Source organism: Corylus avellana, chromosome ca2, assembly GCF_901000735.1.
Source record: "Corylus avellana chromosome ca2, CavTom2PMs-1.0".
NCBI lineage: Eukaryota > Viridiplantae > Streptophyta > Magnoliopsida > Fagales > Betulaceae > Corylus > Corylus avellana.
Genome location: NC_081542.1, coordinates 8,449,704 through 8,460,080, shown reverse-complemented (window position 1 = coordinate 8,460,080; position 10,377 = coordinate 8,449,704). Strand labels below are relative to the sequence as shown.

Sequence of the window (10,377 nt, the reverse complement as noted above, 5' to 3'; positions counted from 1 at the left end):
AAAGTTTGCTCTCCATCATACCAACATGTTGAAGTGGAAAGGACTTGGAGGTTCCATAAAACTTCATCAAAATGGTAAGGCAACGGCAGGAGGTCTTTCACATACAGATTTCTTAAATGTTGAAGCTTACATATCCCGGTAACCCCACTTATTGGTTCTCGCGATCTACTCTCTATAAAAAGTGTTTCCAGATTCCTAAGGTTACCAATGGAATCAAGAATAACCCATGCTGTATCAGGTAAATTTATCCTCAAGTACCTCAAGTGGATCATTGTTTCTATGCTTTCGGGAATGGAGTGGAATTTTATCTGCTCGAAATTAAGCACCCGAATTAACTTGAAGTTTCCGATGAACAAATTCCAGTCTATATCTTCGACATCGCGAAAGAACAGCAAAGAACGGGCACATGGAAGATCAGAGAAGCTTGGGAAATGGTATAGAGGAAAGCTACCATCACCATGGAAGGATAGTCTACGAGATTTGATGGGGAATGAAAGCTTACCAGCTCTAAGTAGCTCAAGAAATTTGTCTTCCTTGCTCTCGGATATGCAGAAGTCTCGCAGAAGATCATGAATGCGACATTTCTTTATGCCTCCATCTGTCACCCTCCTACTCACTTGGATCAAGCTTCGATCAATGAGCTCCTCCAAGTAGTCTTCGGCAACATCCTCTATGCTTCTATTGCCAGTGTGCTGTATGAATCCCTCAGCTGTCCATAGGTGGATCAATTGCCTTACAGGAATCTCAAAGTCTTCGGGGTATACACCAAAATACAAAAAGCATGGTTGCAAGCGTCGAGGAAGGTTGGTGTAACTTAAGGCCAATATGTCTTTGCAGATTGGATTAGCCTCAGTAAGGTACCAATTTACATTGCCAATTAATTTGGACCATTCTCGGGATGTTTTCTCTTTATTTGCTAAAAGACCCCCTAAGACCACAATGGAAAGTGGTAAGCCACGACAATCATATGCGATTCTTCTCCCCAAGGTTTCTAACTCGGGAGGACATGTTCCTCCTCGAAACACTTTCTTCCTAAAGAGCTCCCAGCTTTCATTTTCATCAAAAAATGGGAGTAAGTAGGGAGGAGTAAGGCTTGCATGTGAAGCTACTTCTTTTATGCGGCTGGTGATCAATATTCTGCTTCCATTCAAATCATCAGGAAAAGCAGATCTTGCCTCATCCCAGAATTCATTTTTCCAGATGTCGTCCATGACTATTAGGTACCTTTGTCTTTGCAAGCATTTGAACAACTGCTCTTTTAATTTTTCTACACCCATACCTTCTAGTGTCCTCCACAGATTTGATATTTTTTTACCCATTTCTTCTTCTAGTGTCCTCCGCAGAAATGATATTTCCATCTGTTTCAAAATTTTAAGCAAGAGCTTTTTAGTTATGAAATCTTGAGATACATACACCCATGCACGACACCCAAAGTGGCTCTTGACGCCAACATTGTTGTAGATCTTCCTGGCAAGAGTTGTCTTCCCCAGCCCTCCCATGCCAATAATCGAAATGACATCACACTTACGACCCCCTTCAATAAGTTGCTTCACTAGTGTCGATGAGTCATCAACGAAGCCCACCACGTCATCTTCCTCGACTTCTCTCCTACGTTTGTGTAGTGCCTCCGCCGCCGCCGCATCTACACTATATGTGGCTCTTTCAATGCCATACCTTTCTTTATTGTTGTAGATTTCATTGATTTCATTCTTGATGCCCGCAATCTTCTTTCCAACATCCCAGAGCATCTTTGCGTGCTTGGGGCTACGAAGTATCCTCCCCATCAGGCTCCTTCTCCTGTGCACTGCAACCTTGAGGATGAACATGTCGATAACATCCTCTGCCTCGTAAGCCACCTCCCTGATCTGTCCGACTACTTCCTTCACTATTGCATGCTCATTCCGTTTCCCCACCGAACTCTCCAAGAAGATATTTATCAGTCTAAGCTCCCTATGGAGTGACCTGACTTGATTCTCCACTCCACCAAAGAAATTGCCTTCCTTTTCGAGTTGCTGGGATAAGTACTCTACGAGGAAATTAACAACATAGTCGGCCATATTTCCTTACCTTTTCTTGGTTGCAGATGGTAGTGATAAGGAGAAAAAGAAATAAGAGGAAAGAAACGGTGGAAAGGAAACAGGCGCTCAGAGATCTGAAGATACGGTTGCTGAATTTGGTTCTTGGAAAGACATTAATTACAGTCTACTCTGAGAACCCATTTTTTGTTGACTGGGGGAAAGCTGGGGTTGGTGGGTAGGGAAAGAGAAGAAGGTGGAAGGAATGCTATTTCCACGGGTCCGGAATCATTTGTTGATCCTCTGTTTTTCTGCTGCCATAAGAAGTCATTGCTTTCTTTCATGTTAACATCCTTGTTTTTTCTTGGGCATTTCGACGTTGTTTCCAAAAGCTAAAGATCGATTCCTGATAAAATAAAAAATAAGCGTAGTCCTATTTCCACTCACCATCCTTTTTCTTTTCTTTTTGGGGTCGACGTTGTTGCCGAAAGGTAAGATTGATTCCCTGATAAATTAATGAAACACCATCATTGATTGCACCGTGAAACACGGGATACTTCACAAAAGTGAAAGATTTTTAAGGTTTAAACTGAGTCTATATCATATGTTAGCGGTCCGAGTGCTACTTGTGTTTATCATACTTCAAGAATTTGTTTTAATCAATTAATTAGATAGTTGGGATATTGCAGACATTATAATATTCTGTTTATGAATGATATTCATCTCGGACATTTATCTTTCTTCCAATTCACTTTATAAAATATAGTGTTTTTTAAGCATATAAAAAGTACACATTTATGAAATCGTTTAAAAAGTCATGTGTTTGTCAAATACTAATTAAAAAATCATGTTCTGCAATCAGAACAGACATGCACAAGAGGCTTACAACTACAATTCAAAAAAAAAAAAAAAAAAATCCACAAGAAATGAATGTGCCAACTCAAAATGGCTTGGCAGCATTGATATGCCAGTTTAAAATAATGCTGCTAGTGTAACATCCCCAACCCGTTAAGGCTGAGTTTGCCACTTTTCTTCTTTTACAACAAAAGTTCTTGCAAAGATCTATAATGTCTATCAGAGTGCTTGATTTTAAAGGATACGATAAATATATAAAACATCATTCAAAAGATTTTATTACAAGCGAAATTAGAAAACATTAAACTTTAGTTGCGGAATATCACAATCACTGATATGAAAAGACTTTGAAAATTAATAAATATTCCCATCCCCATTCCGGCCTCCTATTCCAGCGTCCTTTCTACCTGAAAACAAGAAATAAAACTGAATGAGCTCAAAGGGGGCCCAGCAAGTAAAATGCACAACCATAAATAGTTTTACTCCTTGTTCTCAGTTTTGATAATCGTTTTCGCAAATAAATATACATCCAGCCATAATAATAATACATGTATGTACGGTTGTATCTTCCGTAGCATATACGTACTATTACGTCATCATCATAATGCATCGCTATAAATCGTCTTTATAAATCAACATAGTATATCATCATTGAAAATTATCATAGTATATCATCGTTGAAATTCATCATAGTATACCATCATTGAAAATCATCATAGTATATCATCGTTGAAATCATATTATCGTTTTCTCATATTAGGGCCCATGTACACTATTACTCCTGTGTACGAGGGTTGCGGGTCCTTGTGACCATGGCACTGAACTGTGGCCTCAGCCATGCCCGACCGTTAATTAACTCTTTTCTTGGTGCACTCAACGGTCATATTGATGGAATACCACCTTCTGGCATAGCCTCCTTCAGTGGTTTCGCCTCCATCCGAGTATCGGTACCGAACTCATCTCATCTTATCTTGGGGCCAAAAATACTCTCCTCCATACATGTGCCCTCATTTCATAAACATTTAACTCATTTCTTGTACTTTTATTTGTACTTCTTTTGATGCATCTTAGGGCAACATGTAGGAGGGTTTATCATCATTCTTCTTTCTTATAATCATCATCATTTTTCAACTTTCTTTTCTCAAAAAAGGAAACTTTTCCAAATATAAACTTGTGTACTTAGAAAGCATTTAAAGAAATAGAAACTTTCTAAATAATTCTTTTAGAAATCCTTCATGCATGCAACATATCTCCATGACAGGTAAATAAAATAATCATTTATAATTTGATACAAGAATGAATAAATAGCATGACATGAAGTAATTTTAGAAGGGGTAGTGAATTTACTTACTTCTAGACTGCAGCTAAAAGTGGTCTGAAGGATCTAGTTGCTCCAATCTGACTAACACTACTAGTATATCTTTCAAACTAATTTCTCAAGTCCGTTCTCTCTCGTATTCTTTCTTTCTTGCAACGCTTTGTCTCGCCCTTTCTCTCTCTGTTTCGTGTAAACACTTTCAGAAAGAAGAAAGACCGAGTAGAAAACGGAAGAATGAAGAATATGTGGAAGAGAAGGGAGAGGAGTAGTGAAATTTGTGAAGGGTGATGACTCTATTTATAGGAAACCATCTCCATCTACCAATCTTCATCTACAAACCTTCATCCACTAATCTCCATCTATAATTCTCCATCTACTAGTACTTATCTATAAATCTCCACATACTAGTATCCATCTATAAATCTCCATCTACTAGTACTTATCTATAAATCTTCACCTACTAGTATCCATCTATGAATCTACCCTCCTTCTACCAATACTATTATATCTACATTAATCCATCTACAATTTTTCTTACCATTTACTATCCTATTATTTCACCAATAACCATTATCTGATTACCACTCTCTGTAATATCATAAATTTCCCCAGAATTAAAATCATAGGCTAAAATGGATATCAAAGTAACATCATCATCAAAATAATATGTTTAAATAACTTTGAAAATTCCGGGGCGCTACAGCTAGCCTGAAGGACAATGAGCTACCCATTATTACTTATAAAATGAAGCACGCTGGTGAAAACCTTGGATACCAAGTTGGATTGAGGCTGGGATGGTTGACCGCATGCATGTGGTAGGTGGTGAAATTCAGACAAGTTCCAGCATTTTAGGCTATCTACCCTCCTTTTTAATCATTTCAATAATCTATATAGTCAAGTGGCATGAAAAACAACGTACTAATTTTGCTCCCCTTTGATCCTTATTTATATATGTGTTACACCATATGTTTTAACCAGTTCATGTCATTTCATAACTCATCTGTCGACGTGTTTGAAACACCACCATTCTCTAAATATGCCCCAAACCCATATGATCACCAAATTTTTATAAAACTCATCAGATGCGAAGGGTGTTATAATCAATACTAACAACTCCAAAAGACACAAAACCAACAGGCCCTCCTTTAATTGAATTGTTATTAATTAGTATTTTCGGTATAATAATATTTATTGTTGCTGTTACTGTGTCCCAGAATCTATGTTTAATAATAATTATTAAAGGAATAATTAATTACCTTTTGTTATCATTCACACAATATTTAAATTAAGGGAAATGTTAAAGGCCCAACTATTTTGCCCAACAAATGTCCAACTTTTGCCTTCTTTTGTAATTTTTTTTTTTTAAATTAAAAAAAAAAAATGAAAAAAATGACTGAACCAATAATATATATTTTTGGTATTTTTTTTTTGGTATTTTTTAAAAAATAAAAATTTGTATTTTTCTTCATAATAATGACATTTTTTTTTTGGCCTTTTTTTTTTTTAAAAAAAAAAATACAAAAGAAGGCAAAAGTTGGACATTTATTGAGCAAAATAGTTGAGTTTCTATCATCAATCTTAAATTTAAAATAGCCCCATTATGGTCAAATACTGCAATCACTTCATGAAAAACTAGAATCAATGGTAGTCATTTAAGTGAAATGCTGGTGAGATAATTATTAGGGGAAAACTCATATGAAACCCACCTAGTAGGATAAGCGGTGGAATAGCCCAAAATTTATTTGATAAGGTAGGTTCCATATGAGTGCCAAAATTGTTAACAATTCAAATTGCTAATTGCTGTTGATCCTAATCCAATAGAGTCCGCTGCCATTTACTATGTGCTAGCTATATATTATCTTCTAATATTTATTTTCTTTGTATGTAATAGCATCTTGAAACAAACTTTAAAAATACAGTTGTTTTCCAAATTATATCTTAAGAGCAGTCAACTATAATTTTGCCAGTTTTTTCCACAACCTATAAGTTTCAATCCTTGGTTTCTGCCCCATAATGTAGCTCATTTTTATTCTAAACTAGCAACCAATTAACTTGCTAGTGTCTTCGCTTGACCAAAACATTTATTTAATCTTCTTCACACGGCAAGCTAATTAATTTCTTTCCCAAGCCAATTTTGCTCTTCTGGTTTGTTATAATCTCAAACACAAGAAAACAAAATGAAGTTTGTGATACTATATAAATTTTAAGCCAAGAATTGTATTTTCTTGCCGTGGGGGCAAAAGACTCGGCCCGTTTGGTAAAATTTTGAGAAGTGTTTTACAGGATTTCGTGCGATTGGTTTCAATGCGATTGTTTCCTTCGTGTTGATGATTCTGGTGCATGTATCAATGAGCTATGCTACTTCACTTGTAAGTTTGTAGTGACTTAGAATATATATATATATATATATATTTGTCTGATTTAAGGGTAAATTAAGGTGATAATTTTGAGTGTTCTTGATCTCTTGCAGACATGGATACCATCAGCTTACTTCCCAATATACATACACAACATGCATAGGGCAAAGCACGGAAGTGATTCAGGGACTTGCGAGTTACGATACAGAGGGAAGGTGAGATATATGAACACCCAATTGACATTCTCTAGGTCCTTTCCAAATTGCAAATATAGTATTACTTTAATGCATCTTGTTTATCTCATCAACTTTATATAGAGCTACCTAATAAACCCTAAAATGTCCCCAATTTGATTGCAGGGTCATCCCTGCACATCTTGAGAACATGCTCAGCAAATATGCTCGTACACTTCCTGACAAGCTTACACTACAGGAGCTCTGGCACATGACTGAGGCTAACTGTAACACATTTGATTTCTTTGGCTGGTCTCTCTCTCTTTCTTTCTCCTTGATTCACTGCGTTTTAAATATTAATTAAATTATTAAATCAATTATTTTCTATATGGTTAAGCTTTTAGAATATATAAGTGGTGATTTAACATGCACACGAAGAAACCCTCTAAAACGTGTAGTTAATTAATCTCTGCTTATATATTGTTTCAGGATCGCAAGTAAACTGGAATGAGGAGTTCTTTATGTTCTTGCAAAAGATGAAGAAGGTTTCTTAGCTAAAGAAGCTGTGAGGTGTTGCTTTGATGGAAGCTTGTTTGAATATTGTGCCAAGGTTCAAAAGAGCCCTCCTATTGGCAAGGTGGCATGATGCTCCAATTATAAGACGACATGCAATGCAAGCATCTTTGTGTTGGTTATTGGAACATTGGAACATATACATTTCTTTGAAGATTGAGGAATAGATATGCTTGTATTCCTTTCTTTTGTTAGGTCAGAAGTGCTTTGCCTAATTAAGGGGTGGTTTATTTGCCTTTTATCATAGCAGTGAAGAATAAATGAACTAAAATAATGTAGAGTTTTTCCAATTCCTAGAGCTGCAATTAAATAAATTAACTAAAATTTGTCCTTATATAAAATTCCAACCATTGATTCTTACACACACAAGCTTGAAAACACACACAAAAACGATATATCTGGATCAAACAAAAGCATCACACACAAACAATGCTAACAAGGTGGCAATTATGGAGTCTCTCCAAAGCCTCAAGAAGATAACAATGATGACTCTTAATTAGCTCTATTTGGTCTCTTCTCCTTCTTGTAGCAGAATCCTACATATGCTGAAAAACAGGGGACGTAAACAGACAACTCCAGCCTTATCAAACCAAAGTCAGAATCACATAATTAATTAAATTGGTGAATTTATTTACAAAAAGAATATTAGTGACTATATATATATATATATATATATATTGTTTTCAACAACGAAAAGATCAATGGACTACATATTTATAATTAGGTGCTGCAAATGTTAAAAGTGAGAATAGAAATGAAAAGAGAAAGAACAGTATACCTGCAAAGTGGATGATATCATTACTTGAACCCACGAATCAGTAATCAGATGCTGGACGAACCGATCACTAGCTTACAGCTAACCGTCCTCTGCAATTTTTGAAGCATCTTTTCCAATTTTGGGTTGGGGCTTGACACCTCCACCTTTTGCAAGGTAGTCAAACTCCAAAGTTCCGGAGGGAGTATGGTCAACTTACGGCATTTGCTGATAACCAAATATCTAAGGCATGGCATTGCACCTTCCTCTTGTTTCCATTCTTCAAAGTAATCCAACCTTCGCAATTTAAGGACTTCGAGTCTAGGAAATGAATCCCCAAAGACGTGCAGATTACTAATAGCACAGCTTTTTATTTTCAGTATCCGAAGATTGGGAAGCTTTCCCAGCACTGTCATGCCGCCACCTTCTGCTAACCCAACATTTCTTAAGGTTAGTTGAGTGATTGTCAATGGAAATGAAATCAAATCACTAGGAAGTATTGGGAATTCCCTCATTTTCAATTTTTGAAGACAACCTAACTGGTGAAGGCGTTCCAACAATTCTACTGCTCTTTCGCTTTCTTCAAAATTAACGTTACCGTATTTGTTTATAAATCGTATAGTTAGTTCCCTAACACAAGGAAACTTGTCCAGTGCGACAGTAAAAGCTTGCTCTTTAACATACCAAGATATTGAAGTGGAAAGGACTTGGAGGTTCCATAGAACTTCATCCAAATGGTAAGGCAACAGCCGGAACTCTTCCAGATACAGATTCCTTAAACTCTGCAGCATAAATATCCCGTTTACGCTGCTTACTGGACAATCAAATGCAACATGTCCAAGCTCCATGACAAGTGTTTCTAGATTCCTAAGGTTACCAAGGGAATCAAGAAAAAAACTTGCTGACGCAGATAATTCAATCCTCAAGTACCTCAAGTGGATCATTGTTTCAATGCTTTTGGGAATGGAGTGGAGTACTATACACTCCAAATTAAGCACCCGAATCAACTCGAAGTTTTTAACAAACAAGTTCAAGTCTCTATCTCCGGCATCGCCAAAGAACAACAAAGAACGAGCACACGGAGGATCAAAGAAGTTTAGGACATTGTATACAGGAAAACTACCATCACCATGGAAGGATAGTCTACGAGGTTTGATGGGGAATGAAAGGTTACCGGCTCTAAGTAGCTCAAGAAATTTGTCTTCCTTACTCTCGGATATGCAGAAGTCTCGCAGAAGATCATGAATACGACATTTCTTTATGCCTCCATCTGTCGCCCTCCTACTCACTTGGATCAAGCTTCGATCAATGAGCTCCCCCAAGTAGTCCTCGGCAACATCCTCTTTGCTTCTATTGCTAGTGTGCTGTATGAATCCCTCGGCTGTCCATAGGTGGATCAATTGCCTTGCAGGGATCTCAAAGTCTTCCGGGTACACACCAAAATACAAAAAGCATGGTTGCAAGCGTCGAGGTAGGTTGGTGTAGCTTAAGGCCAAAATGTCTTTGCAGATTGGATTAGCCTCAGTAAGGTACCAATTTACATGGCCAATTAATTTGGACCATTCTCGGGATGTCTTATCTCTATTTGCTAAAAGGCCTCCTAAAACCACAATGGAAAGTGGTAAGCCACAACAATCTTCTGCGATTTTTCTCCCTAGAGTTTCTAACTCGGGAGGACATGTTCTTCCCCGAAACACTTTCTTACTAAAGAGCTCCCAACTTTCGTCTTTGTCAAGAAATGGGAGAAAGTAGGGAGGAGCAGAGCTTGCATGTGAAGCTACTTCATTTATGCGGCTGGTGATCAATATTCTGCTTCCATTCAAGTCATCAGGAAAAGCTGATCTTACTTCATCCCAAACTTCAGTATTCCAAATGTCGTCCATGACTATTAGGTACCTCTTTCTTAGCAAGCATTTGAACAACTTCCCTTTTAATTCGTCTACACCCATGTCTTCTAAAATTTTCCACTGCTCCCGTATTTGCATCTCTTTCAAAATTTTAAGCAATAGCTCTCTAATTCTGAAATCTTGAGATACATACACCCATGCACGACACTCAAAGTGCCTCTTGACGCCAACATTATTGTAGATTTTCCGGGCAAGAGTTGTCTTCCCCAGACCTCCCATTCCAATGATCGAAATGACATCACACTTGCGATCGCCTTCAGTAAGTTTCTTTACTAGTGTCGATGTGTCATCAACAAAGCCCACCACGTCATCTTCCTCCACTTCTCTCCTACGCTTGTGTAGTGCCTCCGTCGCCGCTGCCGCCGCTGCATCTACACTCTCTGTAGCTCTTTCAATGCCATACTTTTCTCTGTTGTTGTAGATTT

At 37.4% G+C, this 10,377-nt stretch overlaps 1 protein-coding gene and 1 pseudogene across 1 annotated transcript in view; one reads left to right on the top strand and one right to left on the bottom strand.

Annotated features, from left to right (window-relative positions):
- The window catches only part of LOC132169005 (peroxygenase-like), a 13,540-nt pseudogene that overhangs the window by 973 nt on the left and 2,190 nt on the right, over positions 1-10,377 (top strand).
- Positions 7,782-10,377, bottom strand: part of LOC132172694 (putative disease resistance RPP13-like protein 3) — a 3,036-nt gene continuing 440 nt past the window's right edge. Inside the window, exons 2-3 of the mRNA XM_059584244.1 lie at positions 8,070-10,361; positions 7,782-7,836 (exon numbers count right to left, since the gene is read on the bottom strand). Coding sequence (XP_059440227.1) covers positions 8,114-10,361 — 2,248 coding nt within the window. The 3' untranslated portion in view covers positions 7,782-7,836; positions 8,070-8,113. The remainder of the gene's footprint in view (positions 7,837-8,069; positions 10,362-10,377) is intronic.